General features: G+C 48.3%; 1 protein-coding gene and 1 long non-coding RNA gene across 3 annotated transcripts in view; one reads left to right on the plus strand and one right to left on the minus strand.

Annotated features, from left to right (window-relative positions):
- The window catches only part of AP3D1 (adaptor related protein complex 3 subunit delta 1), a 62,533-nt gene extending 53,822 nt beyond the window's left edge, over positions 1 to 8,711 (minus strand). The window contains exon 1 of one of the 2 annotated variants that reach the window (XM_067557740.1): positions 8,385 to 8,711. In XM_067557740.1, the coding sequence (XP_067413841.1) occupies positions 8,385 to 8,480 (96 nt within the window). In that variant the 5' untranslated portion in view covers positions 8,481 to 8,711. The remainder of the gene's footprint in view (positions 1 to 8,384) is intronic. The other variant, XM_067557730.1, reaches the window with a different exon arrangement.
- A 2,994-nt stretch (positions 8,712 to 11,705) lies between these two features.
- On the plus strand, positions 11,706 to 12,844 carry LOC137157130 (uncharacterized). Its single transcript, XR_010921005.1, has 2 exons — positions 11,706 to 11,809; positions 12,708 to 12,844. It is a non-coding gene; the product is annotated as an uncharacterized lncRNA (long non-coding RNA).
- The last annotated feature ends 12,995 nt before the right edge of the window (positions 12,845 to 25,839 follow it).

The raw sequence follows: 25,839 nt of genomic DNA on the forward strand, positions 1-25,839 counted from the left end.
TACACCAGGCAGCATGGCACCTGGATGCAGTAATCACCCACACAGGCCCCACCAGCATCCTGCAGACCTGTGCTTAATAAATCACAAGTGTATAAGTTGTTTATGGGGAGGTTACCAAAGCATGAATTAACTAAATGCAATTGTACTAAGTATTCACAGTCTAGTTAAAACATTTTTTGTGTGTTCAGTTTCTGGAAGTTCTTTTGCTGAGCGTGCAAAATCTGTCTTAAGGGGTCTCTGAATTTTTTAAAATAAACTACTAGCAAGAAGTTTTGCAGAACTCTCCTCTCTGCTTGCCTAGGAAGAACTTTTATTTAATCTATGAGCAAATTGATTTTGCTAGGCTGTTTTAAATACACAGCAGAGATAGCTGAAATTTAACCCATTAGCTTGGCTGATTCAAAGTTTTTACTCCCTTATAAAGCAGCCATTTATGTGGCCAGAGCAAGTTATTAGTACTAGCTGTGCTTCAGTCAACTCAAACAAGGTTCAATATAGAATGAAACCAGGAACGCAGTGAAGGCTAGACTCTACATTAGAGCTAAGTTACCCTTTGTAATCATAACACAAAAAAACCACTTGTTTCTTATAGTTCCCATTTTCCAGAACCCTCCCCTTTGTCTATACCTCAGGCGAGCTAAGCAGGGACACTAGCCTCACCTGTTCCTTCTAGCCTGGAGACCCACTATTCGTGCAGATTGGCAAATCCTTATCAAACGCTCTTTTGTGTATTGTTTCCAGTTCTGGGATAAGTACTTGACTCCTCTCCCATTTGCAGGGATTCAGACACTTAAAGAATTAACAAGAGCAGCAACTCTCAATCCATTCAAGAGTAGATGGAATAATGATCTCCTTCAAAGATCTTAACACACATAATATGACAGACAGGAACTGATCAAGTATCTGTGAATGCAGACATGTCAGATTAATTGCTTGTTCCCTACTGGTAATGCTATTTTTCCAATCAGATTTCTAGCATTCCTCAGTTTCCCTTGCTTTATACCCCACCCTGTGCCCATTATGATTATGTAACATTTATAACACAGTAGTCCCTGGAAGCTAAGAAGTCAAGGCCCCATAGTGCTAGATCCAGTAAAAACAAAGTTAAGGACAGTCCCCCTCCCAAAGGATTTGTAATTCATGATGCCTCTGAACTCCCTATTGTGAGTGACATTTTTCCAGCTGAAGACAATTGGATTAAATTTTGCAACCTGGCAATACAGGTCTTTATTAAGCAACAAGGGTGGCTTTTGAGAAATCCAAGTCCATTGCCTCCAAATACACATCAAGAAGAGGAGCAGTGTCACTCCAACCCATCTAATCCCTTCTGGCAATTAAACCCACCATTCCCAAAAGGCAGGATGGAGTATTCCCATTAGACCACTGGGTCAGCCTTAATATGGTTGATTCTAATTCATGTTTAAGTTTTTCCACCCTGAAATTGATTGCTCCCTTCTTCATAAGATAGTTATGTGTAAAAGATTTTTTGTGACAGTCTCTTTCAGGAACTACAACTTCTCAAATTTCTCTTTGCTGATCACTGTACATTATGCATGACAAGATGTGTTTTTCAATACTTTTTATGTTAAGTGAAAAATTCTGTGAAGGATTCATATCTAATTTTTTGCTTACCAATTTATGTTCCAGCATGCATTTTAAAGATAAAAGACAGACTTCAGACTAGCTCTAAAGTGCAACCAAGGCCAAATTGATACTATTACCATATAGCTGTTTTTCCTTAAAGCTAACTGTCAACTAAAAAAATATGAAGTCCTCACCTTGTCATTCAAGAAGGCTGTCTTGCCAAAGGAAGAGCATAACAGCAATTTTATCCACCGGGTATACGACAAGCCTTCAGACATTTTTGTGCAGATTTTACCCTAGACACAAGGGACTCCTCCTATAAACCAAGGTACCTGAATTACAGACACACATGGTCAGAGTGTCAAACTCCTAAATAAAAGTCACTTTGCCCCAGTTGCTTCACCTAACCAGGTTTTTATAATGGCATCCACTCACCACAATATCTACCATAGTACCAGATAATTCTCTTTCATTGGGATGACAATATTTATAACACATTGAAGATGCAAAGTGCTATGCAACAGCTAAACAATTTCAGTGACAAAAGCCTCCTGTAAGCAGATTTCAGGTACAAAACCCATGTCCTTTAATCACATCAGCTCCCAGCTAGGAAGGCCCAGATCAAACATTCAATACACTTTTACACATGGTGCACAGATTCTTTGAAAAGTTTTGCCAGACACAGCAACCCACTTCTTCCTTTAGTCAGCTGTACTGCAAGTCCTCAAGAAATATACACCTATTGTGGTAACTTATTCCACATGGTATAAATTCACCTAACACCAAGGATAAAATGAAGTTTTACTGTTGCTCGCTGCTCCTACTGCCAGAATGATGTGTTTTTCTGGTGAATCAAAAACAAGACAGAAAAAGAATGGCATAGCAGAATGGGGCAGACTTGCCTTCCCTGCTTGTATATGTGCTTTTCCTGAAAATTGGTATAGGGAAATGCAGCAGAGATTAGAATGCCACTGCATGCACTTCTCAAAAGTAAAGATGATATGCTGAACTGACAAAGTATTTAATACTTTCACATTATTCCCACCTCTTCACATTACGATGAACTCCAAAGAAAAGACCATGTGATTCTAAATTTGCTTAGGGGTCTCGGGAACATATAGTGACTTGGGGTATGTATGACTTGACTACTGAGTTAACTTGGGCTCTTACTTGGGTGTTGTCAATAACCTCTGCTCCTGTCCACAAAGGATAACTTCTCACCCGAGTTTGGTGTAGCTTTAAACCCAGTCTACCTGGCCCAGCTGGTGGTACAGACTAGAACTCAGGTGCCATTTTCACTTGCGCAAATAACCCACCCACTTTGCAGCGAGGATACAAGCTAAATCACTTGAAAACTGACATTCCTCCAGTTCCCACAATTCTACCCGCATGCCCAGAAGGTCAGAGTTCCCCCACAATTCAGTGGGAAAGAATCAGAGCGGTTCAACTTACTGCAGCAGAAACAACTATGGGACATACTCCCAAAAGTTCTAGCAACATGCAGATGTATGTAATTGTGTGGACCCAATAACTTTACAGTTATTGCTTTGCAGAGTTATTGCTCACACCCAAGAAGATCCAAATTCTGATCACTCAAGTTAACTCGGCAGCGAAGACATACCCTTGGTGTTTATTAATGGAATCGAGCTACTGGTTTAATTAAATAATACTTATGATGGCAAATGTCAGCTCCTGCAGAGGAGTGGGGAGCTGTCATATTTAAGAACTGGAAAGGCAGAAGCTAATAAGGTTTATCTCAACCAGAAAACACTGCAAAATCTTGATGAGAAGTGTTGCTTGGTGGAATTTCTGCATGCTGATTTTAAATTTAACCCACTGTTCCCCTGTTCCCCAGAAGACAAGTATCAACACAAAATGAAAGCTAGCCAAGAAAGGAACACGCTTCTTAAAGTGTGACTGAACACACAGATCAAAGACGAGTATTTTTCACTCAATCTCAGCCATTTTTATTTAACTTCCATTATACCCTCTTTCCATAGGTGGAGTGATGTAAGCAGGCCAAAGAGTATCACACTCAGTATGTTCCATTGCAAACTTTACCTTAAGTCCTTGTATATTTAAAATTAAAAAATGATTCAAGGTTTAGGCACCAGCTGGCTGATAACAGGCTGATATTATATATTCTCTGTTTTGGCAGAAACTAGATGAAGATATAACGCCAAACAAGAGAGTCCATGCTGCATAATGAAAGCAGAGGGAATCTCACCTTCAAAAGCTATTCAATAAGCACCATTCTAACAGTAGTACTTTTATCCTTCTGCTCGGATCAGTGAAAAAGTCTGCTCAGCCGCACAGCCAGTGGGAAGAAATGCTTTTCCAATAAATTTTTCAATTCCCCTAATTTATGCATTTATATTACTACAGTTAAAATAAAATAAGTAAAACCAGAATTGGACAAATTAAGCCTGCTTCAAAATACTGTATAGAAAGCCAGGAAACTAAAAGATAAAGGACTCATAAAACTACAGCCTTGCTAAGGGGGACAGAACACAGGTTTTTGGTTTTTTTTTTAATTAAAAAGTTTTTCCACACTGGACACTGAAACCATGCTTGCTACAGCCACTTTTTTGCCAGATTACTGATGAACTACTGTTTTCAAACATGCTTGCCACTGGTACAGTCCTGCTCCCAGTATGGACAGGGGCTTTGTCATTAGAACTCGGATTTTCAAAGGAGCTTAATTGATTTACATGCCTAACTCCCACTGAAGTTCAATAGGAGCTGGGTGCCTTTGAAAATCCCATAGAGAAACCTCTTCATGCACACAAAGCAAGGGCCATGGGGTCACCACTTTGAGGATGCGTTGTCCAACAGATGCAAACATCTATCAGCAATCTAGTAAGGAAAGTTTAATGGGTCCATTCATTTTGATTAGTACAACCATTATGACATTACAAAACCCTGCATGAAGACAAGGCAAGAAACATCTTTCTCCATTTTAGTATTTGCTTTGTGTGCATCTACACTTTTTTTTTTTTTTTTTATTAAATATATCCCACTAGTTCAACTCCATCAGTAACAGCAACAATAACAGCCATAGCACAGAAGAGGCTCTAAGCAGATATAGTCAATGCAATGCTTAAGATGCTGACAGCCACCTGCAAACTTTGTATATAGTAATGCTTTCATCATTACTACCCATATGGAAATGAACTGCAGATACTAATAGTGGGAAGTTTTAGGGAGGGAAATCCTAGTGTAGACAAGGTCTAAGAGTCACTGCCAGGCGTCCATGATTTATAAAGCTAAACGCTATCCAACAGCAAATACAACAACAGACACTAACACAAAGTGTGTGTCAATATTTGTTCACACGTCTGTCTTAGTAAATATCTGCTCTTTAGTTGACTTTTAGATCGGATTGTCTTGAGACAATTTAAAGATTTACAACCAGATTTGCAGTCTCAATGACACTTCCTAAACACCATGAACAATAGAATCAATGAAGGCGAACAGAAGAGTTTTTATTGCTAAAATACTTCTTGGAATATTACCAATTGTTACCCAACACTAGAAAAATAGAGTGCTCACCATCACCATTTGGGAAGCTCTGGTTCAATTCCCAGTACCTCACCCAAAACTGGCACATGTTTAAACTGCTCTGCAGTGAGATGAGGCAGAAGAAGAAAGAAAGAATACTTTACATTGTTTAACATCAACTTCTTTCAATGATTAAGTAGCATCTTGGATGGTCTCCCTCGAGAGGGACTGTATGTTGTGATGAATCCTTAGAGAAATAACAGTACCAGTAGAAAATATTCTTTTAAATGTATCAGTGATTTGTACATACGTTTGTTGAAACTTGATCAGGACCTATCTTAGTGCATGTCTGAAGATCTAGAGAGGAAGTTGTTCTACCTACTTTTAAATGGTTAAGAGTTACACTATTCATTCTTTGACAATGGTAGATCCCTGCAAAAGGAGTTACTTGTTAAGTACTTATTCTAGAACTGGAAACAATATATTAAGCCCTCCTTGACAAAGAGGATGGGAGTCACAAAGTAAGCGACTGCCAAATAGTATGGTGCTCAGGATCTTAGTAGACCTAACTGTCCTCTGGGTAATTTCTATAATAAAAATTTGCACAGAATTATTCACTGTTTATCTACCCCAGTTTTGAGTGGAATGATAATAACTCAAAGCATAAACTACACTGACATATCACCATCTCTACAATAACCATTCACATAAACACTTGTAAATATTTTCTTATATGATTTAACAAAAGCTGGCTCTTTCATTAAATCCTAGAAGCTGCTAGCTGTTTTTTGTTTTTTTTTTATGCAGGGCACTGAGTCTTTAATAGCACCTACATCTTCCTGTGCCACCAAAGCAATACCAACCAGTCTTTAAACTACATTATGAAATTGAAAGATTCAGTAGTTTTTCCAGGTATGTGGCTCTAGTAAATACTGCTTTGTACTGTAAAGTAACAGTGTGAAATAGCCAAATCTAAAGCTTTCAGAAAGGTAAATGTCTATTGGAAGGCAATATTTCATTTCAGCAGTGATAAAGAACATACAACACTAATTAAATGAGTTTTACAACCCAAATATTTGATCTAGCAACATAATTTACATTTGTTTCTTAATCCCTTCCAGTCGATACTATTTACTGTTCACTGTATTCTGAAGTTGTGATGTGCCATCCACTAGCTAGTCCCAGTACTATCATACTAAATTCCACACCAAATTACTAATTTTCTTCCAAAAATAATTACAGAATTTCTCCTTTTCCTTTATGCCACTTTTCCTGGTGAGGTTTGCAGCAGCATGGAGAGTTGGGAAGACCAGACCCCCTCTTTCCTCTGCAACAGGTTCCAGCTCCTCCTAGGGGATTCCCAGGCATTCCCAGGCCAGAGGGGGAGATAATCCCTCCAGCATGTCCCGGGTCAGCCAGTGCCTCTTCCCAGTGGGACATGCCTGGTAGAGTTCCAAAGGAAGCCTACCAGGAGGCATCCTTATCAGGTACCCAAACCACCTCAGCTGACTCCTCTTGATCCGGAGGAGTAGGCCCCCTACTCCAAGGCTCTCTCTAATAGCTCAGCCCCTCACCCTACCTCAGAAAGTCAACCCAACCACGCTGCGGAGAAACCTAATTTCCCGCTTGTACTTGTGATCTCATCCTTCCAGTTATTAACCATAGGTGATGATAAGGATGCATACTGACTTGTAGACCGAGAATTTCATCCGAAAACTCATCTCCCACTTCACCACCATGCATTGGTACAGCGTACGCATTACTGCTGCCGCTGCACCAATCCTCCAGTCAATTTCACGTTCCCGCTTACCATCACTTGTGAACAAGACCCCTAGTTACTTAAACTCTTCCATCAAAGGCAGCTGCTCCCCCTTCACCTCGAGAGAACACTCTACTTTCTTCCGGGAAAGAACCATAACCTCCAATTTGGAGTTGCTGATTCTCATCCCAGCCATTTCACATTCTTCAGCGAAGTGTTCAAGTGCATGTGGGAGATCGCAGCCTGAAGAAGCAAGAAGGACATCACCGTCTGAAAACAGCAGCACCTCCAAGTCCCCATACCAGATACACTTATTCACATAAAAGTTTCCAACATGGAGGTTTATTGTGGCAAGATTCCAAAGACTTCCTCAGTGTCTTGACTTCCTGATTAAGGTACATCACACCACAACTGCTAAAAGAATTCTCACTTCTCATAAAACAGTTCCTGATGAGTAATTATTTACTTTCCATCATTTCCCTGATCTAACTCACATAATATAGCAGAAAATATCAGGTGGTGACAACCAAGTGCTTTCTACCTTAAATAAGCCTATGAATTAGGCCCTAATTATTAAGGCATCTATGGAAATGTGTTTTAAACTGAAGCTAAATGAAGTGCTTTTAATTAAAACCATTAATTACACTTGAACTCAATTTTCTTATATTCCAATCTCACCCTAGAAAATATACTCACTTATCTGATTAAGGCAGCAGACAGGAATTTCTTTACCTTACAAATCAAAGGATGTAAATACCAAAGCAATCTCTCCTAACACTATAACTAAATAAACCACCAAGAACAAAGTTTTCCCCCTGCCAGATCCTTCTCCCTTTTAACTCTTTCCCTACTGCCGGCTGTTTCTGGCAGCTTCCCTGAATTTGCTCTCTCTTTTGGCTGACCCCCCACAAGAAACTGTTCCCTCATTTTCATTTCTACTTGCACCTTCCCCCTTGACAACATCCCCTTTTCAGCAGGAAAGAAACACCTCAAGGAGGGGGCGCAGGATGCCAGGGTGAGAAAGACTAAGGCCTCTCCCACAACCCAGAGAAGTGCAGCTGATGTGAATCACGCCCTCCAGACCCATTCACAGAAAACAAATCCAGAGCTCCCAGGAGATTTTTGTTCTCTAGTGTCTGGTCTAAATGGGGGAAGAGTCATCTCCCTCCCCCAAACCCTAGAAGAGGGGCAGTCCCAGGTGAGGGGAGCAGAGTGGAAGGGAGCTACCGCCCTCCCCCCAAACCCTACCAAGGGCGGGAAGAGCCCCCGAGTGAAGGGAGAAGGGCTGCCACCCACCCGCAAAGCACAGCCTGGGATTAGTTCTTCTGAGGGAGCAAACTTAGAGCCCTCCGGGGGGGTTGTGCTTCAGACTGCCCCCCCACTCTGCCCCCCTCCGGGTCCCGGCCTCTCCCCTCAGCCCACCCCCGGGTCCCGGCCTCTTCCCCCGGCTCCTGCAGCTGGAACACAGTCCCCGGCCCCGCTCCCCTCCGCCCACCCCTGCCCGCCTCCCCCCAGCCCAGCCCGGCCCAGTCCGCCTCACCTCGTCCTCCTTGTGGTTGCGGATGCCCCGCACCAGGTCCTGCAGGTTCTTGTCGAACATGCGGTCGATGCTGCCCTTCACCATCTTCAGCGCCATCGCGGCGGGGCCGGGGCCGGGCCGGCGGGGCCTGCGCTCGGACTGAGGGGCTGGGCCGGGGCGCTGCAGCCGCTGCCGTGGGTCTCCGGTCGAGGCGGGCCGGGCCGCTCACATCCCGCTCGGGGCCGGGCGGCGCACGCCCCGGGATGCAGGAGGCGGCAGCGGCCCCGGCAGCCGGAATCTCTAGCTCGGGGCTCCGCTCAGCCGAGTGCCTGACAAAATGGCGGCTGGTCAGCTGAGGGCTCGGCCCCGCCCCCTCCGGGCCGCCGCCGCCCGCCCCGCCTCTACAGCCGCTAGCCCCGCCCATGCCCCGCCCCTAACACATTTACCCCGGCCCTTAGACCGGCCCACTCCCCGCCCCGTCATCAACATCTCCGTCTCTGGGCCCGCCCATCCCCGCGAACGCCGCGTCACTGCTGCCTCTGGCTCCGCCCCTCTGTCTCAGAGCCCCGCCCCTTTCTCCTCCCCCGCCCCTCGTCTAGGCGCTAGCTCCGCCTTCTAACCCTGACCCCGCCCCCCCAGCGGCGCTTCCCGGCGGTGATTCCCGGGTCCACGTCACCCAGCCGGAGCTGCCAGCAGCCTTCGGGGCGGGGCTGGGGAGCAGCCTCCCCCCCCCCCAACCCTGCCCCATGGCCCCCAGCAGGGCTCGTGCACGCCTGGCGGGGCTGGGGGGCGGAGAGGGTCAGCCAGGTGACCCCCCCCCTCAAAAAACCTCACCAGTTCCCACCTAGGCACTGCCTCCCTTTGGTGCTTTTGGCTGAAGAGGGGGGGCCTTAGGCACTTGCTTAGGTGCGGTGCTGACTCCGTGCCCTCAATGCACAAGGATGCAGAGAGGCTCCGCTTCCCCGCAGACCCACCATCCTGCAAGAGACGCCCAGACTATTTGCTGGGACCTCGCAAGTTCCCAGCCTTGAGGAGGGTGACCACTGCCCACCTGACAAGAGGGCCAGGCCTTTTGGTTGTACTGTAGAGAGCGGGGTGCACTGGAAGAGCTGTAGGAATAACAAATACTATCAGCGTCTGTAACAATACATACAAATGATGTGACAAAAGGTAAATGATACTTCATAACAACACAGACAGCATAATAAATATAAGCCACTCTTCCAGGTGAAGAGTCCAGATGGGGCCAAAATGCTAGTCCCCCTAGGGTGACCAGATAGCAAATGTGAAAAATCGGGGAGGGGGTGGGAGGTCATATGCACGTATATAAGTAAAAGCCCTGAATAAAGCCCAGAATATCAGAACCGTCCCTATAACATTGAGACACTTGGTCACCCTAAGTCTCCCAGAGTGTATATGCAAACACACACAGACTACTAGTGGGCACAAAAGCAGCAGCAGATTGGCTGAACAGCTTGGAAGCCACAGCAGAGCACTAGTGGTGCTGCTATTTATTATTTAATAGTAGTAGTATTTTGTTATTATCCAGCTAGGGATGAGGGCCCCATTGTGTTACGCAGTGTACAAACACACAACGCTAAATCATAAATGGCACTTCACAATTAAACCCCACCAAAGAGGCACACATAGAATGGCTCCTGGAGCAACTTTGTGTCTCCAACACCATGTCCAAGATTTTCAGAAGTGACTAGTGGTTTTGGGCAGCTCAGTGTTTGGGTCACCTTCATGGCCCCTGCTTTTCAGAAAATGCCGAGCCTCCATCCTCTGAGAATCAGGCCTCTTTAAGATGTCTCAATTAGGCTCCTGTGATGGGCTGTGTGAACCCCACACTGGCTGAGAAGGGGTTAACTGGAGCCTGGGAAGGCATTTATAGCCCTTGGAGGAGGGATATCTAGGAGAGTTGGGAATTCCTGCTCTGCAGGAAGGGCCTGATGAGAACCTGGCAGATGCAGAACTTGGAAAGCTACAGGAGTGGAGTAAACTCCTCTGGAGGCCCTTGAAAAAGGAGCAGGTCTCCAGGGAGGCATACCCTGGCCTTGGTGTTCTGTAAAAGAGCAGAGAAAAGGGAGTAGCTAAAATGAGCTAAAGGCTCAAGCCTGAGATGCGTGGAAGTTGCTTTGTTTGCATTTTGTCTGATTGGGGGTTTTGTTAAGAGAAGCCCTGGGAGCTGCTACTCCAGAAGAAGAAAGACTGAAGAGGCAGCCAGGAGGGGTGGAAGGAACATTGATACCCCATGACCTGGCTGGAGGGCCAAGTCATGACCATACTAGACCATCGATGACGTGAGGAAAACACAGCCAAGCAGTGTTGCTAAAATGCCAGGTCATACTATGAGGGAGTGCTCCAGACTGATGAGTCTATGACAGCACTTAAACTCCAAGGCACCCACCATTACTAGCTGCTTCTGAAAATCTTGGCACTGCAGAGCATCATGAGGAAAGACTATGCAGTATATATAATGCTGCTTCTCCCATTGAATGGCATTGTGGGCTAAGCCCATTGACCGAGCTACTACTAGCAATTCTTCAAAGCAGGAAATAATATGGAACATCACCCACTGTACATGCATAAAACAAAAGCTGCCATGCGCTCCACAGTAAGTGATGTATCTTATAAAAGGCAGGTGATGCTCTGGATAAGGAGTGACAAAGTAAAGGGAAATGTGGAGGTAAGAAATAGACAGTTAGGGCCCATTCTTCCATCCACTCCTGTTCTTCCACATAGGATAGGAATTTAAACTTGACCTTGCAAAGGTAAAAATGTCTGTGTCCTTCCTGGCTTCTTTTTTATGGATAAAAAGGGATGAATAATTTTTTACCTTTTGCTTTTTGCTTCTGCTTGTGTTTGACAAGGTTCAGGTCTTTTTTACCCTGTTTTTCCTGAAAGAACCTATGGACAACTGGAGAACTAACAGGATTGTGACATCAGAGGAACTGTGTAAGTGAAACCTGCTTAACTGAGAGAGGAAGTGATGGAGGTTATCTGTTATTTACTTGTTTTGTTTTACTCAGACCACTTATAAGGTCATCATCCCTTGTTCAGTCAGTTGGGGCCTGCTCTTGTCCCCATTCAAATAAATGGGAAAACTCACATTGACTGCACAGGGGCAGGATCACACCTTTTAAGGGCTGACTATGAAAACCCTCAATCCCCATCTGAGATCTACAGGGAGGCCTCTGGAAAAATCAGAATTCACTTTCCTGATATTTCTAATATAAAAAAAGATGGGGGGAACTATTTTTTATTTTAAAAATATTTAAACATTACAAAGAAGCGAAAAAAGGACACAATCCCAAGTTTTTTTTTCCTTTCTAGGTTACAGAACTCTCCTCCCTTTTCAAGCTGAAGGTTTGATCAAAATATACATTGACACAGATCAACAATCTTAACAGGCATGCAAAAGGGAGAACAGCTACCAGACCCAGGTGTGAGCAAATTCCAGTAAAGATGGGTTGGGTCAGATAACAAAACTTGGATCTGGTACTTCATCTGGTTTCAAAACACTCCACATTTTGAGGACCTGATAGCTTTGGTTCCTGATGGAGATGGGTCACAGACATGCCTGGTTCAGCTAATTATAAAGACTTCCAAACAATTGGGACAGAACCAAAATCTTGGATGCCACCACTCCCAAACTTCAGTTGGTTTGAAATCGGTTTGGGATCATCCCTAATTAAGACCCTGATCTCACTCACCGTCATTTTGTTAACGTATAAGGGCCTTCCTTTAGCAGCTCTAGACTTCCGTTCCTATGGTACACTACCAGCCCTGATTTTATGTTATAAATAACGTCTCTTCTGTTTTTGCTGATGTCACTTTCTAGCAGGCATGGTAACATTTGTGCCAATATTTCCACCCACCTCACCCCCAGCCTGTTCACATTTCAGTTATGGGCTCCAGCATGAGCAATACCAGGTCTCCAGGAAGGCACTGTAGTTATAACCCAGTGTAAACAAATTAGTGAACAGCTAATGCATCCTAACATCTTTTTATGACTCAGAATCACTGCTAACAGCCTGTGTCTCCTCTTAGGGGAAAAAGCAAAAGGGAGTCGTTATCAACCATTGCTTCTTTGTACTCCCCCATCTATCTATCTAGACATCTGCTGTCTTTTGTCTTAGACTGTTAGATCATTGGGGCAGGGACTGTCTTTTTGTTCCGTGTTTGTGCAGCGCCTAGCACAATGGGGGTGTTGGTCCTTGATTAGGGCTTCTAGGTACTATGGTAATACAAATAATTAATAATAAATAGTTTTAATTTCTGATGGAGATGGGCCTGAACTGTTCAATTCAGATCCTGATCCATTTTTTTCCCCAAATGCAGGAGTGCCTGGACGCCAGGTTTTGGTCCAAGCCCATCTTTTGTATCCTGTCTGAAGTATCAAAATTCCAACCATAAGGCTCAGATTGGACAATAGCTGTGATTTAAATTAAACACCATCCTGGGGGAAGTGGGGCAGGGAGCGTGAACAGAGAATAATTAACACTCATAGTATTTTATGCTACATAGTTTGAAAAAACGGGTGTGTGTGACTGATTGAACTGTAGAAAGTAGAGGAAAGGCTTCTAAAAGCCCCAACTAGAGGTGGTTGGAATTTAAAAAAAAAAAAATTAAATGTGGGAAAAAAAAATAGACCGTTTGTGTGGGTTTTTTTTCTTCCTTGCCCCACTCTGGTCCCATCGAATCCATTTCTCCAGCCAGTTCAGGATTGCTCCCTACCTTCTACTACCCATCTATGTCTATGTCCCATCTAGATTCAAATGGCTTATCAGTTATGCTCATTGATATCTGTGCCCTATCAAGACTGGAAGGTCAAAACTGTGACCTTCCACAGTACTTGTCTTAGGGCCCTGATCCTGTAAACGCCTTAAGCACATGAGTAATTTTAAGCATGTTAGCATTCCCCTTATGGCCAATGGGGTTACCCCATGCTTAAAGTTCTGCATAACCTTATGTACTTTACTGGATCCGTGTCTAACTGCTTTGATTTTTTTCCCCCTATGGGAAAATGTGTTGTGATTTCTAAAAGCCTGCTGCTTCCAGGAACATTTAGGATATATCTACACTGCTGAGCTACAGTGGCACAGGTATGGTGCCAGACACTTCCTACCTCAACACAAGGGTTTTTCTGGTGTTGCAGTTAATCCACCTAGGTCAATGGGAGAATCCTTCTGTTGATCTTGCTAAGTTCACCGTGGGGGTTAGGTTGATTTAACTACAGTGTGCAGAACGTGAAATCTCTCCCAGTTCTGAGTGACGTAACTAGGTCAACCTAAGTTTTAGGTGTTGACCAGGCCTTAGTGTCTAACACTGGGAAGCAGCTGACATGTGGCAGATGTTGATCATGTTGCTTAATGCACTACCGGAAGGCACTCAGAGAGTGTGGTGATGAGTACAGTTGTAAGAACTGATACAAAAGAGAATAGCTGGTGCTGACCACCGTTGGAGACAGGATGCTGGAGCAAATGAACCCTATGTCTGCTCCTATTATTCCAAATGCTCTACAACCATCAGTTCATTTATCCTTCTCTAACACCGCTATCAGTGGGGGAAGTGTCACCTCCTTTTATAGATGAGGAAACTGAGGCAGGGAGACGTTAAGTGATTTGTCCAAGGCAGTGTTGCTAGCTCTCATAACTTTATTATGATTAACTATATAACCAGAGCACCTAGGTAAGTCATGGAGCAGGACCCCCCCACTGTGGCAGATGCTATGCAAACCCAGAACAAAAAGATGGTCCCTGCCCCAAAGAGCTTACATTCTAAGTATAAGACAAGGGGCAACAGATAGAGACAGACAGATGGGGAGTACAAGGAAACAGTGAGACAATACTGGTCAGCATGATGGTCAGTAGTCTTGGCACACCAGTAGCCTAGCCAGATCTCACTATATGGGGTGGTGTTCTCAAGCTCCAGCTCCTGGAGTCAAGTGATTACAGGACAACTTTCATTTCAAAATAAAAACAGTAAGTTCCTCACTCCCATGGCTGTGGAGAAAAGCCTGAAACCATCACACACACACACACGACAAATAAAAAAACCTGATACTTCTTATTTTTTACCCCAACCTCATGATTTTGGGCGCCTGACTCATGGTTTTTGAATGCTTGGGGTTAGTGATAGTGCCAGGTTCACACAGGAAGCATGTGGCAACGAGAGGCAACTGGAATGCAGATCTCTTGACTCCTGTCCTGTCTCTTAGTCATAAGATCACCTCAGCCCCTATACTTTCTAGAGGGACATGTGCATTTCTCAAGGCATTTATAAGTGACTATACTGACTGCCCTAACAAAGGGAATTCTATGTAGTGGTTAGAGCAGCAGACAGCGAATCAACACTTTTGGGTCCCATTCCTGTTGTTGTGGATAAGTCAGTCCTTCCTCCCTATAATACAAATAGAAATTCGTCTTTGAAAAACGCTGGTAATAGATTTTTTAGCACCATAAATGTGGATGATACAGATGTTCTTTTCCACACAGGTGGGCAGGCATAGGTTTATTCTCGGCCAAAATTACTTTGCGTTACTCCAGATTTTCACCACGTCCCTGAGATCAGAATCAGGCCCACTGCCTGTTTGTCAAAGAATGACCCTGTTTGATCTTGGCTTGAAGTGATTTGTCCTTTGTTATGGCTTCGTCCTTGGTGGATTGTTCAGTGGAGGAGTCCTTACTCTTGTGCATAAGCTTATCCAAGTCCAAGGCACTCCTTACCATCTGCATGAGTGAAGGGTTACAGGAGTGGGCCCTATGAAGTTTAATTTCTTTGAATAAACACGCATTTCCTAAGCTACCCTGGACTCTTAACACTCTCCCTCCCTCCCCACACACTTGCGAGACGAGATTCACACAATCGATTCCATGTTATAAATAACTTCACCCCCGACCCTGCCGACAGGAGTCTCTGGCAGAGCTTTAGGAGAAAAATGGGGCCAGCGTTTGAAAAGGAGACATTGGAAAGATTTGCTCTAAAGCAGAATCCAGCACGTGTTTGTGTGTGCAATGTGCAAGTGACGGCAATGTGAGGAATTCTCTGCAGATGAAAGGATTAAAGGTCGCTCTGTGGAATTTGTAAGATTAAAATCTGGTTTAAAACTTTATAACATTCAACATCCTGGGGCCAAGATACAGCTGCAGGAGAGGAGCACACGCAGCTGGCAGCGTGTTCACAATCAAGATCGCCTTTCTGGCTTTACCCTGCTGAAAGGGCATGCAGGGTGGGGGGCAAATTTTCCAGCACATGGGGCCTGGAAGCAGGGCCAAATTTTCAAAGAAAGCTCAGCTCCTGTTTAGGCTCTAAAACAAGCAGCCAGATTTATAAACTGCACAGCATGTTGGGTTCTGGGCGGTTTAGAAAATCCGGCCCTCAGTGCTTAGAGCCGGCGATGCTGCACACTGTTCCCAGACCTTGGAGGGAGGCAGGGCTAGTGGTTTGAGTATGTGAATGGCAGTCAGGATTCCTGGGGTCTCTTCCCAGCTCTGCAGCTGACTCACTGAGTGACCCTGGGAATGTCATTTTGCCTCTCTGTGCCTCAGGTGATGTTGCAAAAGCACAAAGATGCTCGGGCTGTGCAGAGTCTCAGGGAATGCATTCACCCACTCAGTCAGGAGGAAGCTTCTCCATGCCTTAGCAGAACTAGCCCTGGTATATTTAGGTGCCTCACTCCCATTCCTTTCAATAGGAGTTAAGTGCCTAAATACCTTTGCAGATCTGAGCCACTGTCTCCAGCACTGTTGGATGACCCTGTGGTCTCCTAGGTAGCCCGGCTCTCGTGATCAGGTTTTCAAGGCAGCTCAGTGCCTGTAATCAGGGCCAGATTTTCCAAAGGGCTCAGCCTGCTGAGTGCTGGGCTTTCTTGGAAGTCTGGGCCCAGCTGTGGCTTTCAGTGTCCTGGCACCAATGGTTTGCTGAGGGGATCTCAGCAGCTGCCCAAGAGATTTCTCTGGGTGCCTCTCAGCCAAGCCCAGTGGCTCTGTTCATAGTGTGTGGACTTCTTAGGGAGTGGCTGTGTGTCCCTAAGCAGCCTCAGAACCCAGCCCTCCACCAGCTGACGCAGGTTCAGTGAGCAGGAGAAGACAACCTGCAGCTCAGGGGAAGAGCACTACACGGTAGCATGCATTTAGCCGTTCCACACAACAAGCGGAGAGAGACTGGGATTTGTAGCGTTTGACATCAGTCCACTGCCTGGGAGTGCCAGCGTCCCATCCGAGAGCCAGACACTCCCCCCCCCCCGAGATATGGCCGTGTAACCGGCTGTCTGGGCAGCTCTTCCTTGTGACCCATCACAGCATCACTTCCCCACTGTGGGTCCCCAACAGCCAGGTGCTGCTCGTCGGAGATCCAGTGTTGTGGTGCCTTAGTCCTCTGGCTAAAGCACGCTGGAGTCCTACCCCTTCTGGGTCGTGAGAGCCCCAAACAAAAAGGAAAACCATGAACTAAAAAATCAGGTTCATCCGCGGTTTCATCCACCAGACTCCACCCTTCTGCTCTGGGCGTGTCTCTATGTGGCTAGACCCTTCTAGTCCATTTTCTTGGGCCTGGTCAGCTCATCCACCAAATGGAAGCTGTCCCAGGCTCTTCTCTGGACCCAGGCTCCCCTCACTGAGGAAGTAACAGGGCTCTGCTCTTCTCCCATCCTGCGCAGCCCTGACCCGCGCTGGGTCTCCTCCTTTTCTCTCCATGCCTGCCATTGGCTGCAGGTATAGCAAGTTGGGGTCAAATGGGTCCACAGGCTCTCCTTAACCAGGGTGGAGCCTCTCCTCTTTGTTAACCCCCTCGTTTGCTGTGTGGATCCCACCTGCCCCATCACAGGCCAGCTACCAGGAAAGCCAGTGTGAGGGGGACAGGTGTCCTTGAGCGCCAGGGTTGAGACTGGGGGCTCATTTCACACCATCCGTTAGAAGATAATACAGTGCCCAAAGCAGCGACCTTGAGGCAGAAAGCTCCACAGCCCGTTACTGAGCCATGGGCATGCAGGTCTAGGTGGGGAAAGTCTAGCATCTGTGCTGACTCTTGTCCCGGAATCACACACAGCTGTGCCAGTGCATGTCTGTGCTGAGTCGAGCCTCCCCTGCTACCCCAGTCCTGCCGGTGCTCCTCAGTCCTGACCCACAGTTCCCCATGCCGCCCCGCAGGCCTTCAGGCCTCCTGGACTCTCTTTTTTATTAGAATTATTTTCCACCGTCTTTTTGCGCCGATAACTTCTTGAGGGGACTGAAAGTGTCTCTCGCTCAGCCAGGCAGAGATGAAGGGGCAGGACTGTAGGTCAGAGGCGGCACCAAACCAAAGCCCGGGAACTGCACTGCGGGGAAGTTTGCACCCTGCCCTGAATGGTATGGCTCATGGCTTCTGTACTAACAATTCACCCTCAGCCCCCATGTTGTGTGTGGGTTTGTGTGTGTGTGACTGCCCTCTGGCGGAGCTTATTGTGAAGAGCAAAGCAACCCTTTGATTTGCCTTCTGGCAGTGGCTGAGGCTGCAAAACACAAGTGAGCAGGCAGATTTAACTTTGCACTGCAGTGCTGAGCGAAGGCAATTTTGAGCGTTTCATTGGCCTATTTCCTTAAGCTGAATCACCCTGCACAAAGAGAAGCAGTGTGGAATAACCAGCTGGGAATGTGGTTTCACACTAACCTTCATGCAAAAACCTCAAACCAGGTAAGAGTACCAGGTCACCTAGGGATCAGCAGGAATTTTTTCCCCCCTGATACAAAATGGGCCAAATGTACTTGGGGTGGGGGTGCTGCCTACTGGAGATTGGCCACAACTGGAGACAGGACATGGTATGAGGATCCATGGGGCTGGAACATGCGTCTGCTAGTTTTTGGGCACCACCCATGTCCATGCGGCCACCTGAGAACTCTGGTGAAGTGGGGAACAGCAGCCTATGAGCCCTACAGGTTCAAGCACCACTGGATGTCCTGCCCAGGGACTGGTGGAGCCTCCCGCATTCCCTGATTGGCCCAGGGATGCAATTTAAGGGAAAACACCTGGAGGTGGTCTGTGCACCTAGGTGCATTTTTGGCTCGCCGCTGCAAACAGACCCTGCTGGGCACTCCTGACACCGCACTTTGCTCTCAGGTCCTCCTAGTCCCAGCAACAATGACAACGACACCAACGCGCTTAGACAGAGAGGGTCCGTCACACCAAATATCCATGGCTGCACTGTCCGGCTTTATTTCAGGCCTTTGAAAGCTCCCCTGGGGTATCACTGATCTGGGTCAGCCAGGTCAACTGAGGACAACTACATGGTTGCTGCCAGTCCCTCGCTGGGCAATGTCCCCTACAGACTTCGAGTCCAATCGTCAGGGCTCAACGTGTGGGGACTTGGTCTCTGAGGTGGGCTATGTGACTCAAACGTGCCAGTCTGCAGTGACTAATGGTGACTTCAGTCCTCTCAAGGCCGGTTCTCAATGACACATCCCTACTACTGATCACATCAACCCCTTTTATGCCCAGTAGTCACCGCTGGAATGTGTGTGAAATGCCTCCAAGCTCCTGATGTCTTGTTTCAGCAACGTCCATAAGAGGATGACGAATGGCCCCAGCTCTGTTCCTGATGCCTGGCCCCACTCCTACTCTCCAGCTCGGCTCCTGACCCCTCACCCTGCCTCTGTTCTGCTAGCCCTACTTTGACTAATCTCTCCTGGTTACCTTGTTGTGGTGGAGAGGCTTGTGTGTCCCAAAGACCTTCAGAAATCTGTTGTCTGGAGTCTTGTAGTCCGGGTAGGGCCACTCTTGGTGAACAGGCGTCTGAGGTGACGGTCCAGACAAAATGGAGTAAAAACTTCTCAAGACAGTCAAGCTACGCCTGCTACCATAAGTAACAGTAGACGGGACTACCTGCGACTGTTGACCAGACTGTACAGCTACACCTGTGAGGTTTAACTACCTGCCCTGAGACTCATCAGACCAGGTCCTGGCTCGTGGATTGGCTGGAGCCTAACGCAGGAATGACTCGTCCCCACCTGTGACTTAATCAGACTGTAGTTCAGGGGTGACTCAGTCTCACCCCCTTGTATCCCTGCTGTGACAGTCCCAGGGTTGCTAAGGGGACCCTATTTTTGGTGATTGGAGGAGACACGTTGTAGGGTTGTGAACTCCCCCGGCAGGCCGAGGTGCCCTTTTAAAAACACCACGCGCTGGCGTCACAGCCGCCGCTTGCAATTCCCCAGTGACACGAGCAGATTTCTCTGAGTGAGGAAAATCCTCCACTAACCTCGTGTCTGAACGAGTTCATCCTCAGACACTGAACAAGGGCCGTTAACGGCCACTCTGAGCAAACGAACGGCGCGTTCACCCCACTCCTCCCTGCACCTTGCCTGCTGCTCATCACGCTGAACGCTCCTTCTGCTGGGCTCCGGGCTCCTCGCGGAGCAGAGCCAGTTCTGCTCGGTGCAAACGTGGCTGGGACAAAAATACCCCAAACGTTCAATTGCTGGAATGAAAAAACAGGGCACTTCTGGTGTCCCCAGCTGTGCTCCTGGGACACAGGATGTCATGCGGGAAACCAGGACTGTCCTTGTTCAGCTAGGATCAACAACAGTCACTTCACTGGCTGCATTGCCCACAAGGGAACCTGATCAACTTCTGCGACGCCGTGCAGTCGCCAGCAGCCCCTGCCACAAACACCCTCCTGTCTCTTTACAAGTGACGCCTGGGCTGGGTCATGCCCTGGCCCTGCCTTACTGGCCACTCTCAGCTCAGCCACACCTGCTCTTTGGAGGAACAATCCTTCTTCTTGACTGTGTCTGAAGCTGCTTCGGGGCAATGACACAAAGGCCAGTACAGATACCCGCAGGAAGACAACTGGAGGGGAAGGATGGCCTAGTGGTTAGGGAGCCAGCATGGGAATTGTAGGACCTGCGTGCACATCTCTGCTTCCCCATACACGCTCACTGTGACCTTGCGCATCTGTGAAATGGGGATAACAGCCCTGCCCTGCCTCACAGCTAGATGTTGGGTCACTCGCACAATGCAGGGATGAGAGGCCATCAATAGAACCAGGCAGTGAGTGCCTGGCAATGCTCTGAAAAGAGAAGCTGGGGGTAGGAGAAAGGGCCAGATCCTCAAAAGTATGGGTATGAGCTGAGTGACTTAAAACCCCATTGAGATTGCTTGGTGTGAACTTGCCCTTCAGTTAACATAACTGTAAGCATTCAGGCCAAAGGGGTGTATGATGTGAACCTACGCAGGAGCTGAGTATTGCTTTGGGCACGGGGGTGTACGGGGCAGATGGGGAGGAACCATCACACAGCAACTGAGACCAAACAAGAACAGACGGAGAGACACAGCCTGAAGGAGCAGCTGAAAGGCCGGTGGCTGACCCTGGAAGAAACCTGGGAAGAGGTTCTGGGTCGGGGTGCCGGCTAAAAGAGGCTCTGAGCAAAAGGAGCTGTTTCCTGTTGCTTGATTCCATCTGTGTTCAGAGACACAGGACCTGGTACATGCTTTGTAATAAACAAAGCTGCACCAAAGCCAATACCAGACTCCATCCCTCTGTACCTCCAGGTGGAACACGCCCAGGGCTCCAAACTTTGACCAGCCGCTCAGGTCAAAAAGGGGCACCAGTACGGAGGCTCTGAACTTCCATTGATTTCGGCAGAAATTAGGAGCCTAAATAGCTGTGAGGATCTGGACTTCTGTGACTAGGATTGGGTAGGATTGTAACTAGTCTTCACCCTTCCTGCTTCCCCCCAGGTTCCCCACTGCCTGTGCTTACAGGACTCAGCTCCAGGGGCTGACGGCAGAGCTGATGCGCTGACTCGATCTCCCCTGCTTTCCCCAGCGCTGCAAGGCCCAGCCAGGCACAAATACCCGGGCTCTCTCTCTCTGCTGGCCCCTTGCTGTCTTGCCCTGCCTTGTGGATTGCTTCCTGTTATTTGCGGGGTGGTCGTTGGAAGAGGCTAGCACAAAGAGACAGTGCATTGGAGCCCAGCGGAGGCTCAGCCAGGCCTCACAGCAGCGGAGAGTGGGTGAGGAGGTCCCCAAGCCGGGTATATTCAGCTAATCCTGGGGTCACCCTAGCAAAGTGCTCCACCTGCACTGACTCACGAAGCAGCACACCAGCCCTGGGCGGTGGGGCAGGACTGTTCTACCCACCTTGTTTAAAAGACGGGGAACTTGAGGCGGTGGGGGGAGGAAATGACTTTGCTGAAGGTCATGTGAGTCATCCACAGAGCCCAGGAAAAGAACCCAGGAGTCCTGACTCCCGGTCTCCTATTCTTTGATCACTAGATGAGAGGCAAGGGTCTGAGTCTGTGCAGTACGTCTCCCCCGGGCTCCATAGCTGGCATGCGCAGGCCCCTGCCAAGGGGGTGGCCAGTTGTACAGTACCAGGCAGCAGAGGAGTGCAGCTGCTATTTCCAGGGGACACCCTGCAGCATCCATCTTGGAGCTTCCAACTCTGGCCTTTGCACTGCCCAAATGGCCACTAGATGGCGCTGCTGTCCCAAATTGTGCCAGGCGGGCACGCGCTCTCTGCCTGGCCTGGCCTGATACCCTGGCAGGGGACCCATCCAGGAGCTGAGAGCTCGCCTGGGTGCAGCCGCCAGGTGCTGTCCAGCGGGCGTGTGAGCAGGAAGCTCCCTGCCCGGCTGAGGGTGCAGCACGTCGGGTGGCTGCTCGCCTGAGAGGTGCTGGCTGGCATGGTGCAGCAGAGCAGAGGAGCGGGCAGGGAATCAGGACCCCTGGGTTCTATTCCTGGCCTCCGGGGTGGCCTGCAACAGGCCCCATCAGTGCACCGTGCCTCAGTTTCCCCATCTGTAAATGTGGGATTCCCTTGCCTGCTTGAAGGGTGAATGAGTGAATGTGGCTAAGGTGCTCCAGGTCCTTAGGTGGAAGGCGCTACATGCCAGGTATTGTTATCATCACTGTCATGTCAGACTGGGCGGAAAACCGGGCCTGGGATAGCAGGGGGTGCCAAAAGTCAGGGCTGAAAAGCATCAGCGGAGCTGGGGGGGTCCAGGACCGGACTAGCTAGGGGTGCTGTGTGAGCCGGGGCCCATGGGTGGAACAGCGGGGGGGGGGGGGGCTGCAGGTCACGCCTGAGGTGCATCAGCAGAGCTGGATGTGGGGATGCTGGCACGCCGAACTGGGTATTGTACAAGGGATCTATTCATTCCAGGGCTGTGCACAGCATAGCTGATTTCAGCCACTCAGCGAACATCTCCAAATCTGGCATCTATTTAAATTCTCCCCCCAGCACAGACAGGCTGCCACTGATTTTTACTTCAGAGCCTTCTGCAGCTTCTTTGTCTTCAATGATCCCCTTTCACACAATCCGCTTATTAAAGGGGAGGGCAGAGCAGGCCCGACTCCTGCACACGAGAGCATCCTCCCCTGACAGTAATGCCAGCCGGCAAATCCCCCCTCGGGTGCACTCTGCAGACTGAGTCTTAATCAGCCAGGGGGAGAGGGGTACTTCTCACTGGAGCCTGGCCTCCTTTGTGTTACTAACACTGCCTTCCCAGCGCCGTCAAGGGTGTGACTCTCATTGTGTCACTGGAGGAGTGAGATCCAACAGAGGTAGCCCCGCGCTTACCTTTTCCTCTCCCTCCAGGGCTCTGCTCACCATGCACCGTGGGCTCTGCTCACCATGCACCGTGGGCCTGTGTCAGATCTTCTGGTGTAAATCACGAGTGACCACACTGAAGGCACTGAAGGCAATGGCATAAGAGCAGCGTAAGCAACAGAGAAGCCCAGCAGCCCAGCAGCCCAGCACCACAGAGGAGCTCTGGAGGCCACATGCTCCGCTGCTGTAGTCCGGCTGAAGTGGATGGATCGACTCCCATTTACAGCCGCGGACGGTTTGGCTGAGCCATTTAAGATCAGGCAGCTATTCAGAAAGCCCAGTAGCTCCACATGGCCTCTGGAGACATTCAGGCTTTTTAACGCAGCCCTGCTGCTTTGCGGAAGTTGCAGGGCTGGGGTTTGGGTTTCTCCCTGGGAGAACTTTAATATTCATGGGATGATCCAGTTTCCCAGCACTGAATTCTGGCAGCTTCTTCTTGGCCAGGAGCGGGGCAAGCTGGGCCCACAGCCTGTTCCCTTCTATTTCCAAGCTGCCTGTCACATGGTATCTACCCTGCCAACACGTCTCACCCCTGCTAAGGAGCATTTCTCTCGGGTGGGGGGTGTTCAGCCACTTTTCATCCCCGCTGTTGAGCCCGCCCAGTTATGAAGGCGACATCTGTCCCGCTAGAAGCTGGATAAACGCCTCCAGCTATCAGAATGACAGAAATGCAAGAGACTTTGAGAGGCCGTCTAGACCAGTCCCTTGCGCTGAGCCAGGACCAAGTCAACCTAGACCATCCCTGACAGGGGTTTGTCCAGCCTGTTCCCCCGTGACAGGGATTCCACAACCTCCCTGGGAAGCCTGGTCCAGAGCTTAACTAGTCTTATAACTGGAAAGTCTTTCTTAATAGCCAACCCAAATGTCCCGTGGTGCAGACTAAGCCCATTACTTCTTGTCCTACCTTCCGTGGACATAGAGAACAACTGATCACCCTTCTCTTTAGAGCAGCCCTTACCGTCTTTGAAGGCTGTTACCAGACCCTCCCTTTGCCTTCTTTTTTCAAGGCTAAACACGCCCAGTTTATTTAACCTCTCCTCATCGCTCATCGTTTTTGTTGCTTTCCTCTGGACTCTCTCCGATTTGTCCACATCTTTCCTAAAGCCCAGAACTGAAGACCGTATGCCAGCCCAGACCTCACAAGGGCCAAGTAGAGCGGGACAATTACCTCCTGTGTCTTACGTACTGCCATGTCCCCACGCAGTTGCTGCCAGAGGCTAACAGCTTTCAGTCAGAGGGCTGGATTCGAACCAGTGACACAGAGGTGACAGGCTCTGGCTCCCATTATCACCCCTAAGGGCAGGTCTGCACCGGTGCAGCTGCGCCACTGGAGCGCTTGAATGAAGACGCTCTGTGCCGAAGGGAGAGAGCTGTGCTGTCCCGTCGGCATAGCCAATCCACCTCCACAAGAGGCAGTAGTTGTGTCGGCAGCAGAAGCTCTTATATGGTTGAAACAAGGGTTAATTGGGTTGTGTGTGTCTGCACTGGGGGGTTGCACTGGTTTAACAAGGGCAATTTAGAATCGATTCAATTAAACAATATAATTTTTTTAGTATAGAGGCCCCAAGAAAAGGTTTCCAAGGAGGGAGAGAGACCTAAGCAGCAGTGGTAAACAGACTTCCCGACACCTCTCTGTCCAACAGTTCTCATGCTGCTCTTATTGCACAGTCCTGTCTCCAGATGGGTTGATTAAACACAGGTGCAGATTGGAACAGCAGTTGCAACAATGCTAATATAATTGGCCAAATTTTTCAAACTTGTGAGCCTGAAGTTCAGCTGCGGAGTGGATTCAAGAGCCCGGCTCCCGGCTTTGAAAACTGTGGCCATTATTGGCAATCCCGGGCAGCTCAAATAGCGGTGCAGCACACTTGATGCAGTGGGTGGGGAATGGACTTATTTCCACACATGCCTCGCACTCGGGCAGGCCAGGATGTGACAATCAAAAACTCCGTCTGGCTCCCGTAAAGGGGAAGGCTGCGCAAGGCCAGGCAAAAGCTGCAAAAAGTCACTTCCAGCTGAGCCAGCGCCAGAGCCCCTTGTTCTTACCATCTTTGAAAGGTGCTCTGGATCCACTGATAGAGCAGTGCCAAGAACTCTCTGACTGCTAATAAACGTTTTGCATACTGATCATTTACCTACATTATTACTGCTCGCCTGTATTTTAGGAGCGGTTATTATTAGTGTTAAGTTAACACAGCAGCCCTGCCCCTGCGCTGCCAGGATGTGAATACTGAATCCACACCACCTGCGTAGACCCCTCTCCCGTCCACGTCTCCGTTCTGCTCCACGGGCCCAGTTATATCCTGAACAATAGCGATTGATACATGCTCCAGAACCACTGGAGTGGATCTCTCTTCTGCTGTTAGATCTGCCGTGAGCTGTCACTCTGGATCTGAGGCCTTTCCTCTCATCATTTCCACTCATGCATGGAGTAGATGGGGGGGAGGGGGGGGGGGAGTCAGGTGGGGTCCATTTCCATTGCTTAGAGCCAGGAGTTCAGCATGCATGGGCGGCTGTCCTTCTGCCTGATGCCTGCCTGAGGGAACACAGACAAACATAGCGCAGCTGAGGACATACGGAGAGCCGAGTTAATATGAGGAAAGATGTAGCAGTGGGAGGAGAAGAGACGATGAGGTTATTTATAGTCATAGGAACAATATAATAATCGTGATCACAGATAATGACAGAGCTATCCCTGAGTGCATGTGCAGAGCGGAGAAATCCAGCTGAGGACGTGTTATACGTGATGGGGCATAGAATCGTCGTGCGGGGGGGGGAATGGCTGAGTGGGAATAATCCCCAGGTTTGAAATAACTAGAGTCCTCCAAATTGCAGGTATAAATCCAAGCTGGGTCAGCTCTGCCCTTCATCCTCCCAAGGCAGGTA

This window comes from Emydura macquarii, unplaced genomic scaffold (genome assembly GCF_026122565.2).
Source record: "Emydura macquarii macquarii isolate MOO-44397 ecotype Brisbane River unplaced genomic scaffold, CSIRO-AGI_Emac_v2 contig_306, whole genome shotgun sequence".
Classification (NCBI taxonomy): Eukaryota; Metazoa; Chordata; order Testudines; family Chelidae; genus Emydura; species Emydura macquarii.